Source organism: Plecotus auritus (genome assembly GCF_963455305.1).
Source record: "Plecotus auritus genome assembly, chromosome: 3".
NCBI lineage: Eukaryota > Metazoa > Chordata > Mammalia > Chiroptera > Vespertilionidae > Plecotus > Plecotus auritus.
In genome coordinates, this window is record NC_137772.1 from 189338401 (window position 1) to 189355176 (window position 16776).

Consider the following 16776-nt stretch of genomic DNA (forward strand, 5'->3'; position numbering starts at 1 on the left):
ATAATTTTAAACTTGCAAAAATTTGCAAGAATATTAAATAACTCCCATATCCTCTTTCACCCAGATTGATCAGTTTTCAGCATTTTTATGCATTTGTTACCACCTTCTCATGTATGTATGTATGTGTGTATGACATATATGTATACATGTGCATATTTTATGTGCATATACGTATTATTAATATATGTTATTTCTTCCTGAGAATTATAGGTCTCATTCTTTTGATTTCTAAATAATCAGTATATAGTTCCTAAGAATAAGGACTCTCTAACATAACCACAGTATGGTTTTCAAAGTCAGGGAAATTAACAACATTTTTTATTTCAATTTTGGATCAATACTTCTTTTCCTTAGATTAGTAGCACATGAAACTTATCTTGTTACAAACACAGGAAATCATTTCTCTTTTGACATATTTAGTCAACTTTTTAAAAAGGCACAAGTCATTTCATTGGATATTTTTAACGGTCCCGCCGTTCACATGGAAATGTATGCGCATACATAAATAAACAGGCAACAAAAGTTAAAGCCTCGATGCTGTGGCGATTTGTCCCTCTCCGTGTGTCACAAACAAATGCTCAGCACTTTTGTCTGGGGTGTTTCCCAGTGCCTCCACTCAAGGATGCTTTATTTGATAAGGTAATAATGAAATGTCTCTAAGCCAAGGTCAGTGTGGTTTTGCAGGCTCAGGTTTTGGCCATGATGGGTCAGACGAAAGAAGCTGAAAAGATGACCAATCACATTGTATCAGAGGACACTGGATGCCTCGAATGCTATCGCCTGCTGTCAGCAATCTACAGCAAGCAGGAGCAGCACAACAAGGTAGAGAGGACACTGGAGTTTCTTGGATTCGTGGGTAGCAAAAGGGGAGCCCCTAAATGGGCTCAGGCTGCACAGTAATAAGGCTGAGCTGTCTTGAATATCATCAGTTGGCTTTTCCTATCTTATGGGTGCTTTTCACAGCTATCCCTCTAACTCTTAAGATATCATCCCCTTGACGTAATATGTGCTTGGCGCATTCTTGGTCTGAAGATTTTTATGTGGCATTATCTCAGTTTGTTTTCAGCTAACTCTAGAAAAGATAAAGACTAAGATTTATATACTTTATCATTTTCTATGTTCTTTAAATATATTTTATACAATCCTTACAACAAACCTGTAAGGTAGGTCATTAACCCTGTTATTGTTTCTCTCCATTTTACATAACCAGTAAATTCATGAACTAATTCAACAAAATATTGATTGAACACCTACTATATGTCAAACACTGTAGTATGCACCAGGAATAAAGTGGTATGACAAAAAACAAACAAACAAACAAACAAAACAATCATCACCCTTGTCCTCATGGAATTTACAGTAGACAGGAGTTTACAGGAGACAGAGATTGAACAAGTAATCACAAAATTAATGTAGTAGAATTGTGGTTGTGCTCAGCGATGTCATGAAGAATGACATGGTCCCTGACAAGGATATAATCAGGGGACCTGAGTGGTATTGGAGGTCAGGTTCCTTGCAGAGTGATGTGAAGGTGAGGGCTGAGTGATGAATAGGGATTATTTGACAAAAGGTGGGCAGTGAAGAGCATTCCAGGCCAAAAAGCACATGCAAAGGCCCTGTGGCAGCAGCAATTAGCCTGTCTGAGGGCAGGGCATGAGGGAGCAGGGTGCAGTGGAACATGTGGCTGCAGAGTATGTTGGGGTCTAGACCTCAAGGCTTGGAACCAGGACAAAAGTCTTGTTCCTTATCCTGGGAGAAGCCTTGGGGTTTTAAGCAGAAGAGCAACACCATCAGGTGTGTCCTTCGAAGAGACCTCTGGCTGCATGGGCTGGAGCAGTGCATGGCGAGGGCAGAGTGAGCACCAGGCACCGAAGCAGAGGCTGTGGGAGGGTCCAGATGGGCACACAGTCAGGGAAATATTTTGTTTTCTTTCAACTGGATTACACAACCTCCCTGTAAAGTGATTCAGGGACATTTCATTGTCACTAATATAAATGGAAACCTGGAGCCTAAGGAAGTTACTTCATCAGAGCTAAATTGTTTCTCAATGAGAACATTAGAGAGAATGAAGAATTGATTGTCACTCACCACCCCAGCTAGTTCATAAGAACAAAAAGTAGCCCTAGCCAGTGGATAGAGCATCAGCCTGTGCACTGAAGGGTCCAGGGTTCGATTCTGGTCAGGGGCATATGCCCGGGTTGTGGGTTCCATCCCCAGTGAGGGAGTGCAGGAGGCAGCCGATCCATGATTCCCATCATTGATGTTTCTCTTTCTCTCTCTCTCCCTCTCCCTTCCTCTCTGAAATCAATAAAAATTTTTAATAAAAAATAAAAAGAGGACCTGGAAAAAAAAATTTTTAAAGAAAAAAAAGTATAAATTTTATCATTTAAATTTGTTTTCCTTTATCTAATCTACATTTATTCTGTCTTAATTTCCAACCCATGCAGGCACTTGACGCTATAGACAAGGCTCTCCAGCTGAAACCAAAGGACCCAAAGGTCATTTCCGAACTTTTTTTCACAAAAGGAAACCAACTAAGAGAGCAGAACCTTCTGGACAAAGCTTTTGAGGTACAAACACTTAGTCAAATTATGTTGTTAAATTCATGAATTGAAATTAATACTCCCTGAATCTAAGATCATTGGCATGTTTGTGAAGTTTCTGATTAATCAACTTAACATTAAAAGTTCATTTTTTATAATTGAGCTTCTGGTTTTTGACTACTCAGAATCCTGTGATACCTCTGCATTATTTTCTGAATTATCATTAACTTGTTGTTTGGAGCATTCTATGTTTTGCCCTCATATCAGCTGTTCTTTCTCTCTCTCTGTCTCTCTCTTCCTCTGTCCTCTCTCTCTGTTTGTATTCAATACCATCTCTTCCAGCTGGACTGGTGCCTGAATAGCATTGGGCCTATCCACACGTCCTTGTACCACCCCCGCCTCCCCTTGCCGATTCCCACTCATTCACCAGCACAGCCTGGGTCCTCCTCCCCCGGGAAGCTCTCTGGGCCATCCTTTCTCCTAGTGACCGTGATGCCACTGAATGCTGAAAACACTTACGTCTCCACCAGTCATTTGAGCAGGCCATATATTAAGTTGTAGTATTCAGTCCTTTCTTGCTCCCCTCCCTGGCCACCGTGTGCACTGTGTGCATGCATTTTGGCTCCCCAGTTAGGCTGCACTTTTCCTTGTGCAAAGGGTCTGATTCCTCCTGTGTTCTACATACAGTATGATGAAAAAAATAAAAATAAATACAGTATGATGAAAAAAATAAGATAAATACAGTATGATAAAAAAGTAAAATAAAATAAATACAGTATGATGAAAAAAATAAAATAAATACAGTATGATGAAAAAAATAAAATAAATACAGTATGATAAAAAAATAAAATAAATACAGTATGATAAAAAATAAAATAAAATAAATACAGTATGAATACAGTATGATGAAAAATAAATAAATAAATACAGTATGATGCATCTTACAGGTGTTCAATAGGTACAGCTCTGGAATACAGCTGATGCCCAACCTGAAATAAAAAAGACATTTACAAGTATGAGTAGAAATGTTACAGATACCAGACATTTCTCTTGTGCCTGGTAAAGCCACAAGTTGGAATTAATGTAGTAAAAAAGTGACACTAAATATATCATCGGAAAATAAAATCTCAAATGAGATTTTATCGTTTTCTTTAAATAAACTGTGGGTGGCTTTTAAAGTATGATTGGAAAACACATGTGAAGATAATTGAGGGAAAATTAGACCCTTCAAACAGGAATGGTGGCATATTTCAGGCAGAACCGTGCGTTTTCTCTTGCCTTGGGAACGTTTTCTATACCATCGTTCTTAAGTTATTTAAAACTAACATGACCATTTAATGATTAAATAATTAGTCATTTAATTATGAATATTTACATGGGGTCTGTATCTTTCTGTATCTTATATATTGTATGGAAAACAAAAATATTGTCTAGTTGCTTGACCAGTGGATCAAATATTCAGAGTAGCTGGATTTCTGAAGACTAGGAGTACAGCCATTAGTTATTAATCACAGCTAAAATGTGATAGTACTTTTATGTATGACTCACATGTATTTAGTAATTTAATATTCACAACAAGCATATAAGAAACTCATGGTCACTGTCTCCTTTTACAGTTGGAAAAACTTGAGAATCAGAGGTTATGATCTTGCTCAAGGTCACACAGAGGATAAGAAATGGATCCAGAATTTGAATCTACACTCCATCCGTACTACATCCTATCTCTGTTGATAAAAATTAAGACATATTCTTCAAGACTTTTAAGCATATTTTTAAGAGCATATAGTTTCTTAACAGATTCTCATTACTTTATGGATCTGGTCAGTTGCCTTCTTGCTAAAGAAAATAGCAAGGAGTATTAAACTATATACACACACAGATACCTAGCTTTGTAATTAAACATTTTGTAAAGGCAATACTCACAGCATTTAGTTATATTTAAGATGACTACTCTTAAAAAGCAAAACTCAGTGGTGAGCATGCCTTTGATGCAAAACAACAAACAAAATAAGTGAAATAAGCCAGTCAATGAAAGAAAAATACCACATGATCTCACTCATTTGGGGATAATGAAAAACAGTATAAACTGATGAACAAAAAGATAGATACAGAGGCAGTAAAGCATCAAACAGACTGTCAAATTATAGCGGGAAGGTTAGGGAGAGGTGGGGGAAATAAGAGATCAACTGAAGGACTTATATGCATGCATATAAGTAACTAACGGATGCAAAACATTGGGGGGTGAGGGCATGTATGGGAGTGGGGTGGGGGGGGCAATGGTAAGATATGTACACATATAATACCTTAATAAAAAAATTTAAAAAATATACCTCACAAATATAAATTAATAGGATGCAAGTTATTTAGGCACAAAAAAAAAGTATTCAAGGGTCAAGTAATTATCTTCAAAGATTGAAGAACTTTCATATGAAAGAAAAAGAAAAGAAAGGCTTTCTATTTTACTAGGGGATAGTTTTTAAAACTATCCCCTAGTAAAATAGAAATCCTTAAAGGAGTAATGAGCATCCTGCAAGATTTCAAGTATAGACCAAATAACCAGGTCAGTGATATTGTAGGGTTAAGCTGTTTAGGAAACTAAGATCTTATGATTATTAAAAAAAAAAAAAAAATCCTTACAAACTCCATTTATAGTGAAAAAGGCCAAAAGCACCAATTTCTTGCAGGACAAGGCCAAGGGGAAATGATTCACTATAATAGAAATCTCCCGAATTCCCTGCAGGCATCTCAGTCTCAAGTCTAAATATTAGCTCTGCAAGGAAATTACACATTTCCATTTCCTCTACTTTAGACTCATCTGCGTTAAAAATTAATAGAAATAAATGGATCCCCTGTGAACCAGAAGTGGCTGTTCGTTTTCTTAACCATTTAGATTTTCACATACAAAGAAAGTGGTTTTCACAGTTATGTAGTGGTAAAGGTGGATTCTTTTCGATTCCCAACCTGAAGGTATTTCTTATATATTTAGAGCTATAAAGCTGCCGTGGAACTAAATCCAGATCAAGCGCAGGCCTGGATGAACATGGGTGGAATCCAGCACATCAAGGTATGAGAAGAATCCACTTCCCGGTGAACCGGCTTTTCCAAGATGTTTTCTCTTTCTGTCTTTCTTCTCTCATAAAAGACTGAGAAACTGTTACTAATTTACTCCTTGAATTATTTAAATACCCCAAACATAATTGTTTAAAAGTAAAATTAGCACAGTTTATTCTCACTTTGTATTCTAGATAGTCAGTATCAGGAAGCCATTTAAAGAGTAAATCTATATAAATTAGATTCCATGATTTTGTTTATCACAAAGAAAATCATCTGCACTTGAGAGGTATCATGATAGAACAGGTAAAATCTGCGTATGTGAGCTAACAGCCTTGTTGGAGTTCAGTGTAGTTTATTTTCCTGCAGTTTAACTCGCTGTCTAGAGCAAGTGTTACTTTAAATATTACATTACTATTTCTTATACCTAATGTATCTTTCATTCTCTAACCTTTTACCGAAAAACCAGGTTGCTTGTTTGTGGTTGTTTTGTTTTGTGAATTATTGAAAATGACCCTTTGGGAGATTATATCTATAACTAATAAAGTCAGAGATTCATTCATTCACCCATTCATCTGAGAGGCATTTATAGAGTATCCTTTGTGCCAAGTACTCTTCAGGCACTCGGAATACCACAATGAACAAATAAAACAAAAAGTCCTGTCCTCTTAGAGTGAACATTCTGGAAGGGGGAACTAGGCAATAAGTAAATAAACACATACAGACATATTTACACACATAAAATATATCAGTTGGTAATAAGTACTATGGAGAAAAAAGAGAGAAAGAAGATAGGAATGTCAGGGGGTAAGGGCTCAAATTTTGAATTATAGTGGTTAGGAAAGGCCTCAGTTAAAAAAGTAATATTTGAGCAGAGACCAGAAGAGAGGAAACCATGTAGCAAAAATAAAGAATGATCATGTGCAAAATTCCTGAGGTACAAGTGAGCTTGCTGTATTTGAGGAGGAAAGTGAGAAAAAAAATGGTAGAAGCTGGGGTCAGAGGGGTCATAAGGTCTAATCATGCAGAGTCTTAAAGGGGATTGTAGGGCCTTTAGCTTTTATGCCAAATGAGTTAGGGTCCTTGGGGGACTTTGAGCAGAGAAACACCATGGGCTGACATGACTTTTAGGATCACTCTTGTTTAGCTATTTTCAGACTTCTATCAGTTACTCTGTGACTAATCTAATAGAAGGACATTAGTGGTGAATCCAAGCATGACATTTATCAGAGCCACGTAACCAGAGCTTTGATCTTCATAATGTTCTAGGTTGTCTAGCAACATCTAGTTGGGAAACATAGAATGAGTTTACTTTTAAAATAGTAACATAGCCAAAACCGGTTTGGCTCAGTGGATAGAGCGTCAGCCTGTGGACTGAAAGGTCCCGGGTTCGATTCCGGTCAAGGGCATGTACCTTGGTTGCGGGCACATCCTCAGTGGGAGGTGTGCAGGAGGCAGCTGATCGATGTTTCTCTCTCATCGATGTTTCTAGCTCTCTATCCCTCTCCCTTCCTCTCTGTGAAATATCAATAAAATATATTTAAAAAAATAAATAAATAAAATAGTAACATAATAATGTTAAATATTTAAATCGTATATTAAATAGTTGAATTTTCAAGTAATATGCTCACTATATTTTTAGAAGCAGCGCATCTGCATTTAAAGTAATGGGTTTAATTATTAATTAGAAAAAGTAAAACTATATAGTGAAGAGTGTCTAAAAAGTCTATAAACACAAAGACGATAGTACATTTATTATACCTTCTTAGATTAATAAATGAACCTGTTACTTTAAATTTCGAAGTACTGCCCCTTGAAAAGGTGTCTGGGAGTTAAAGAAGGATATATTGAGTGTGTTTTTTTAAATGTAGTAAATGCACTGATAAAAAGTTAATATATCCTGTTTTTCATTTTTTATAACATCATGTATTAGTTGAACAATATAAAGTTGCTATGTTTATAGTTTAAAAATGGTCTAATATCAGTGAGTCATATATTTATATATAGACCAGGCACATGACTTGAATGTGGTCATTTAAAAATTTTTTTAAGTTTAGTTGCATCCAATATTATATTAGTATCAAGTGTACAATATAGTGATTTGACATTTATTTACCTTACAATGTGGTCACCACACTAAGTCTAGCAACCACTGACTTAGCCACTATGCAAAGTTGTCATAATATTGCTGACCATATTTCCCTTGGATGTGGTCATTTTGATGGCACCATTAGAATGCAGGATTCTCATTACGAGGCCTTCAACAGCAATCATTCACTTTCTGTCTTTTGCATCGCCGGGTAGCATGTGCGTCAGGCAGTGTTGTCCCATACCTCACCCTCACTCCTTGCCTGAGCCTGCGTGAAGCTTGGGAACGACTAAGGGCTGCCGTAGGGTGGGAGTTGGAATAAGGATTTGCAAGGAGGTGACACAGGGGTGGGAGGAAAGGAGTTGCATCTTGCTCATACTACTTGGTAATAAAAAAAATGATATTGTTTTGAAGTTTTATATAGGATGAATGGCTAGACCAAAAAAGCTACAATATGATACGTTCTTTATAATCAAAGAGTTGCATCAGTAGGGCCATATCATAAAGTCCTATATTCAATCCTGCCTTATGACATTAAAGCATTTTCTCGATGGCACTGTTCAATGGAACTTTCTGCAGTGATGGAAATGTTCCATGTCCAAGGCAGAGCTGCTAGCCAGCCACATGTGGCTGGATTTCAAATCCAGGATTTGAAATGTTGGTGCAAGTGAGCAACTGAATTCTTATCCTATATAATAAAAGGCTAATATGCAAATAAACTGAACGGGGGAACGACCAGTCACTATGATGTGCACTGACTACAAGGGGGCAGACGCTCAACACAGGAGCTGCCCCCTTGGTGGTCAGTGTGCTCCCACGGGGCGGGGGCGGGGTTCAGGGGGGGACGCCACTCAGCCAGAAGCCCGGCTCACGGCTGGCTAGCCTAGTGGCAGTGGTGGCATGGTGGCAGTGCTAAGGACCCCTTGGGGATTGTCCGACTGCGAGAGGGCACAGGCCGGGCCGAGGGAGAAAGCTGGTGATCAGAGAGGGCGATGCCAGGGCACCAGACTGAGACCTACATTCAGAGAAACGTCTTTGAAGACAATTTCAAAATCAACTGCAGTAAAAACATACTTTGAGGCCACTTGAAGAGCCACAAGTTCAGTTGTTTGCATGTGTGTGCTAAGCTTAATAAATGGCAGAAGACACTTGGAAGATAAATGTTTGAGTTGAAAAAAATAATTTAATGTAGCAAATCCAGGTTCTCATTTGTTTGGAATTCTTTTTAGCCTCTTATCAGCATCAGTGTTAATAATCAGAAATATCTTCATTGTGTGCATGCCAGGCCCTGGATTCCCAATGTACAATTTCCTGTTAGGTCATTTCCACCTTCCTTTTCAGAGATATGCCAAGTGAATGCCGTAAGAAACAGACAGTGTTTACACAGAGCCTGGAGAGTCATTGAATTATAACAATAATGATGGTATTAGATTGCGTGCTCACTGTGTGTTAGGCTGTGTCTAAGCTCTTGACACATATTAATTTATTTGGAAGATGGATAAGCATCCAATAAATATTAGTTGCTATTGCATACATAGAGAATACCTTCACACCAAGAGAATACTACTTTAAATTGTGATGGAAATTTAGAGAGAGACCGGTTTTCATCCACACTGAGCTGTAACTGAATTAAATAGAGCAAATATATATTTTTGGAATGGAAAGATTTCTAATATTCTTAGTACACATTTAGTAGCAGGAAGGGGGCTGGAAAAGGTTAATGCTTGTGACTAATTCGCCATGGACCATCTGGAACCAGGTATGCATGGTTGCCAGTTAGATGGGGCCAGCAGAGGACAGAGACAGATGTCTCCAGCAGGTCAGAAATGACATACCTGCTCTCCTCCTTGAAAAGTATCCAGCAGGTACATATTGTCACACACCTAGAATATTGGATAAATGTGACTCCATATACTTACCAGTTCTTTTCAGTTTATAAAAATCCTACATTTGCAATAAAGGCTGAATTAGCAAAGGGCTGTATTGGTTGCTTTTTGTTTGTTTGTTTAATTTGAAGATTAAAATAACTCCTACCACTAAGGAGGCATTATAGATTTCTAAACTATTTACTTTTGTATTATTACTCTAGGCCAGTGGTCGGCAAACTCATTAGTCCACAGAGCCAAATATCAACAGTACAACGATTGAAATTTCTTTTGAGAGCCCAATTTTTTTAACTTAAACTTTTTCTAATGCCACTTCTTCAAAATAGACTTGCCCAGGCCGTGGTATTTTGTGGAAGAGCCACACTCAAGGGGCCAAAGAGCCACATGTGGCTCGCGAGCCGCAGTTTGCTGACCACTGCTCTAGGCGTTTCAAAACCATTTCCCCACACATGCACTTCTCTCGCTCTATCTCTCCCCCTCCCCTCGTCCCCCTGTTCTCTCCCTCCCTCCCTCCTTCCCCCTCTCTCTCTCTCTCTCTCCCTCCCTCCCTCTAATTTCTCCTGCCATGGCTCCATTTGATTCTAGAGGAGGAATAGTACTAACCCTATGAAATGCCAGCCTCATACCCTGCATTAGTAGAATTGAAAATCTGTTTTCTGCCATTTGCCCTATGGTGTAAGTTCTATCATTCACATTCTCCAGCTGGGTTGGTACTTAAAACAAATGGATTCTCCAAAAGCACCAGCAGATAAGGATACAACTACCCATGCACACAGGTTTCCTTAGTGAGGACATTCATGTTCAACGGGGCGGGAAGGGCTGTTTCCGAGTCTCTCCATCCTCCTACAGAACGTTCTGAGGGATCAGATTATTCTCTCTCTCAACAGGGAAACTATGTGTCTGCAAGAGCTTATTATGAGCGAGCCTTACTGCTGGTTCCAGACAGCAAACTGCTTCAGGAAAATCTGGCCAAATTGGATCGCCTAGAAAAACGATTACAAGAAGTTCGAGAAAAGGATCAAACATAGCAGCACTGGATGTCATCTGGACGGACAAGTTGCTGGTGCCTCTGGAGGAGGAAGAAGTGATGGAGGCCTTGCTGTCACGTCAGCAAGACAACCAATGGAGCTTTCCTCTCACTCCCAGTCCAGGGGGCACATTTGGAGACACTCGCTGGTAACCCTGTGCTGTGGGACTTGCATCTCCATGAAAAAAAGATAAAAAAGAGCAAGCAAGAGCAAGGAGGCCAGAGAGGGAAGGAATACAACAACATTTTACAGATTGTTTTTGGGGTTTTTTTTGCTTTAACTCCAAATTTCCTTCCATATATTTCTCGGCTTTTGCAACCCAGAGATCTGGTTCTCTCTCTTAGTTTAAACTTTTATGTCCCAGTAATACAGAAATTGGAAATGCTATGAAGTCAGATCTTTGCTTTTTAATGGGATATTTCGAAGAGGATTATTCCTCTGAGATAAGCCATTTGGGAAATTCTACCAAGAGGTGGCTCATTTAATTCTCCAGAACCAGAAAGGAATATCAAATAAGTTTTTGTAGAACCTTCCAAAATATGTGGAGAAAGGGGCTGTTGTTAAGTGAGCTTGATCTAATAGTCCCCTGAAGATATTGCTAGAGCCCTACAGAATAGTAAATTAAATTCCACTCTGATGCAAGTTTTTCCTATCGCCTAACATATAAAAAAGGAAGCTTCTGGAATTATGTATGGATATTCTTACCCCTGGGGGAAAATCAAGAATCTTGGTCCCCCTAATTCTTTATGGAAAATTTAAAATTTATTGCAAGTAGAGTAGTAGTTCTGCTTGAAGATTTCAAAAGTACTTTTAAAATCATAAATGTTTCTGCCACCACATTTATTATTATTTTGGTGAAGGAAAAAATAGTATATTCTACATGAGAATTATTAAAGATGTTAACTGAGAGAAATGTTCTACTTTATTATTTTAACATTTAGACATCATGAGATTTATTATTTTTTGAAAAATATATTTAACCACCTAGGAATCTTTACAATATATCATAGAAATCGTCATAGACTATGGCCTAAATGGAAAGAGAGCTTTATTATTTTGTCTTCCTAGGCTCAATGAGAATTCTGTGCTTAAAATGTGAGCGATGTAAACCCAGAATTCTTGGTTCCGTATTTGTAATTTTGGAGAATTCATAGAGAATGCTCAAAAAAAATCTAGGAAAAAATTCTAAATTCATAATTTAAAAAATATATATTTATATTTTAAAGTAAGGAAGGCAAAGTTGAACTTATCAATTGACATTTGTTTTTTAGTATTATTTATTTCATAACTTATAAAATATTTAATATATATACACACACAGTTTTTTCATTGTACATAGTTGTTTTAATAACAGCTTTTAAAACCAATCATACAAGCATTATAAATCTAAATTACAAAGCAGTTAAGTTTTAACAGCACCTCAAAAAAGTTGCATTGATTATTCACTTGCTAAAGTTAAAGAAATTGGGGCTCAGCCTCTTCAGGGTTTGGGTAGTAGGATATTTTGGTATATATTTTGAAATTGGAATACCTGGTTTTAATTTGGTCATCATCATAAAAAATTAAACAAAACCTCTGGGCAGTGCGATTCACAGTGCTGAGCCAGGTTCCATGGAGATACAGTAATTTGAAGGCACACATATTTCCCACGCTTAGGCCAGGGTATGGTAACAAAAAACAACAAACAAACTCTTCTGCTCCTTTTCAGCCCAGTATCAGAGAGCAGTGCCCCTGTATGGGTATTTTGGCAGGAGTCAGTGAGGAGAGAGAAGGTCAAAGTAAATCTAGATAAAAGGAAAAAAAAACTTTTTTAGAAAGTGATGGTACAAGGAATTTTTAAATACAAAGGATTATAGAAATTGCATTAGCATATATCTGTGTGCATCAATAATCTAATAATGTTTATATTACCATTCTGATTGTCTGTTTTTAATACTCTTTTAATGTTATATATCAAAAAATGTTCCAAAATTTTATTTAAAGTATTTTTATTCCTCTCCTTAAAAATATATTTCTATAGTCTTAAGGCCAAGAAAGGTTCCACCGTACATTTGAAAAATATACTATTATTATACCTACCCCTAAAATTAATAATACGAAGCTCTACCTAAAACTAATATCTAGAGCTGTAATTGCAACTTTTTAGAATGATCTGTAACCAAAACTCACACCTAGAAAGGTAATGGGAAAGACTGAGCCCCACATTTTGAAAAGCAATTATGCCTTACTTGTTGAAGTGCTGCGAAAGCTATGAGAGTACATTTGTTGGATTAATTGAAATAGCAATTACAGCCTAAAGATCTCGGGTGGTGGGTGGGGGCGAGAGGGGGGTGGTTGGGAAGAGTCACATGGCCTTCAGGATACTTTTTCTGTGTTCTTTTGGGTGCTTCCCCTCCACCAACTCCATGTCTGTTTTTGTTTTTTCTCTCTCTCTCTCCCTTTCCCCCGACCTCCTTTCTCATTCTGTGTGCACATTAAATACATCAGGTATTTTGTCCTGAGTTAATACCTTCACTGAGATGTGGCCAATGAAATAATTCTCATAGTTGAAATGGTGCCTATAAGAAAATAAATCACATTATTTTTCCAAGGATATTAAGTATATTTTTAACTATTTTTGTTTGGTCCTTGTAACATGAAATAATATGTGGAATCCATGCTTATCAAAGTAAAAGCTGAGTGACCTGGCTAGTCATGGAGGTGCATCCAGGTTGCCCTTCAGGAAGCATGACCGGCGTGTGAGTCGATAACCCCTTTCTGCGATGGAATTGCAGAGCCTGCTTCACGGATGTGCAGTCTACACAGTCTCTCAGGGTCCTGTACCCAGGAGCACCTTATGCTTGGTTGAATTCCCTGATTGAAATTCTTAATAATTTTGAGCAGGAGTCCTGCAATTGTATTTTGTCCTAGGACCTTAAATATGTAGCAGGTGCTGGGTAGGAGACGGTGGCTAAGGAGTTGCTTTAGTCTGGCTGAACACTTGATCCAATGATCAGAGTTTCATTTGTGACTGTTACTCTGAGCATCATTTGCCATTTTTCTTAGCTACATTAGAGTTCCTTTTATATACATCTCCCCGCTCCTGCTGCCAATCTGTCTAACCTGTCCTTCAATCGTACCCAGAACCCGTTCCCTTTGCCTTCAAAATCCCCATAGGCAGCAGGCCTTTAACATGTCCTTTGACATAGGAGCCATGAGAATGGCTTTACAAACTTATTCAGGATTTTTAAAACGATTCAGTTGTTTTCAGTTTGTTAATGGCATTCATAAGACATGGTTCAGTGATGTAACAAAGTTTAACTAAACCAAAGATTTAAATTACTTGGCGGAAATTTTATTTTAGAAACTCCTGATTCTATTATGCAGTTAGACCACAGGCTAACAACTTCAATGGGAGTTTATGACTTTTACAAAAGAGATGTTTATAATATTTCACAAAAGAGATGTTTATAATCTTTCGCAGTTTTAACTTTTAAATCTAGACTAAAATGAGCCAAAGAATTCTAAAGAAGGATTGATTTGTGGCACAATTGGTTGGTTGAGGTTACCATTCCAAGATTGACAAACCAGGTGGGTTGGTGGGGTGGTTTTACACATGTGGCAATTGAGCTATAATTTGACCTATATTTACAGAGTTCTTAATTCTAAGATGGACAGGAATTGCCTTGCCATTTACATGTACCCAGACAAGGTGCTGAGTATATAAAACTCATATTTTTTTATGACTCAAAGAAGGTGTCCATGATATAGAGTTTATGCCTAGACCCTATAATTCTTTCTTTGCATTAATTATACACATGTCAGCTTTTATTAATTATTTCTTAATTGTACTCATTAGAATCAGTTGTTAAAAAACACAAAAATTTTGCTCTGATTTGTGATAGATTTGTACCTTAGATTAATAAATCTATAGGGTATTAATAACAATAATCAAAGGAAATATAGTTACAAGTAGTTTGTTTTCTATTTTTACCCTGATTTCCACATCACATTTACTTGGATTAAACTGTATTTTGGTATTTCCCAGTAATAGCAAAACTTATCTAAATGCCATCTTTTAGCATTTAAAGAGAGAAAATATATATAGGTTAATAGTATAACTTTTTTTATTATTCTTGAAGTTTTTTTATGTAAAAGATCAATATGTTAAAACACTTCTTCCAAAAGTAGCACTTTTTCATTATTTTTTAGTAACCATGTAACTTCAAGAGAAGAAATAAAATAACTGCAATCAAAGGTATGGTTTAATATCAATCAAGAAAATGGCACAACAGAATTGATGGTATTCCTATCTATCCATTATCTTGTATAAAATGTTCCATTATTATTACCAAGGGTCCTTGCAATTAAAACCTTAGGATATGTAACTCATAAAATTAGCACCTATCACAATATACAACCATTATTAATTTGCAAGTTTAAATCACCATTTACCCCAAACTGGAAAGGTGTCTATATCCAGAAATCCAGAAGTTTCTTCCCATTTTCAATGGTGTCTGTGGTGAATATGGTATCACATTTGGAAGTCTCCAATGTACATAATGTCCTCCTGAGGTCATCTTGCTGGTCTATAAGTGGATGCACCAAGTCAGGAATCCAGAGGTCTGGGTTCCTAGTCCCTCCTCTGCCACTGATGAGCCATCTCACCCTGGGCAGGTTACCAGTGTCTCAGTCATGTTTCTCACACATCAAAGAACTGATTAGTTCTAAGAAACTATCAAGCTCTATGAGTCTCCTGACCCAGATTGAAAGCCCTCTACATCTAAAGACACAACTGATAAGTGTTGCCCTTTGTTTTAGAAATTCTTAAGATAATCACCACAACAGAACACATACACAAACAACCCTGAAAGTGATTGGACTGCCCAAGTGCTTTACCATGGCAGAGAAACCTCTTATTTTACATCCTGGACACATAAAAATTAGTGATTTTGTTACGTTTCTGGGGGAAAAAATATGTTTAAAAATGTCCTCCTCGGAAATTAAAATATCTGTAGAAGCCATGGCTTGCTTTTATAATGTGGCTATCATTTGACTTGCTGTAACTCACACCAATGCCTCCTTTTTTCAGAGGAAAATGACTTGCATCATGTTCTTTGTTCATAATGCTTTTATTTCCTACTTTGATCAGTTGTATATAAATATACATTTTTGTTATGTTTGCTGTGCCAGTTAGGAATATATCTCCCATGTAAGTCTGATTATGTACACTTTGCCTAGGTCTTTCCAAAATAAAATTTATGTAAATGTCTATTTTATATAAAATATGATGAAAATAACTGTCTTGTTTCAATCTCTGAAGTGCTCCATGATTAGTACCCATTGAAATCCATGTCACTAGTCGGTGTCTGCTTTAAAAGTGAATAAGACCACCTTCTGTCCTTCCCTCATTTATTCATTCATTGCGTTGCATTACTTTGTTCTGTGTGCTCTGGGTCTGCTCTCTTTCCCATACGCCACAATGACTATGTCAGCATTTACTCTTTATACATCTCCCTCATTTTGCTGAGTAGATGCCTTTACAGAGTAAATACAAGATAGAAAACAGGAACTCTGTCAGCATCCTGCACTCCATCTACAAACTTATCTGCACCCAATACTTCCTTCTCTTCTGTTGCTGCAGTTGAACAAAAGGGCCCTATTTTGCCTCTTGTAGAACTTCATTCTATTCCTGAACCTCTTTTTCATCTTTAACTTGTTCCTTTTGCTGGTTCTTGTCCATGTTCTTCCATTTTATTGACTTACTAGAGGCCCAATGCACGGGTGGGGTCCCTCAGCCTAGCTGGTGATGGGGGCGTCTTGCCCAGTCCTGATCAGGGACGATTGGGCTGGCCAGCGGCGGGGAGGGACCATGGGAAGTTGGCTGTGGGAGCACACTGACCACCAGGGGGCAGCTCCTGCGTTGAGCATCTGCCCCCTGGTGGTCAGTGCGCATCATAGTGACCAGTCATAAGTGTCACTTGGGCTTTTATATATAGAGATTTTTAATTTCTTTATTATTGAAAGTATTACAGATATCCCCCTTCCCCCATTGACCTCTTCTAGACTGCACCTGCCCACCCCAACCCCAACCCCCCTCCTCCCCAGGCCTTCACCACACTATTGTGTGTCTATGGGCTATGCATATATGCACATAAATTCTTTAATCTCTTCTCACCCACCCACTAACCCCCCTTCTA

General features: G+C 37.7%; 1 protein-coding gene across 4 annotated transcripts in view; it reads left to right on the forward strand.

The window, feature by feature from the left end:
- TMTC1 (transmembrane O-mannosyltransferase targeting cadherins 1) overlaps positions 1-12013 on the forward strand; it is a 230134-nt gene extending 218121 nt beyond the window's left edge. For all 4 annotated transcript variants that reach the window (XM_080662852.1, XM_080662853.1, XM_080662850.1 and 1 more), the window contains 4 exons: positions 685-822; positions 2448-2570; positions 5530-5607; positions 10457-12013. In XM_080662852.1, coding sequence (XP_080518978.1) covers positions 685-822; positions 2448-2570; positions 5530-5607; positions 10457-10597 — 480 coding nt within the window. In that variant the 3' untranslated portion in view covers positions 10598-12013. The remainder of the gene's footprint in view (positions 1-684; positions 823-2447; positions 2571-5529; positions 5608-10456) is intronic.
- Positions 12014-16776: the final 4763 nt, after the last annotated feature.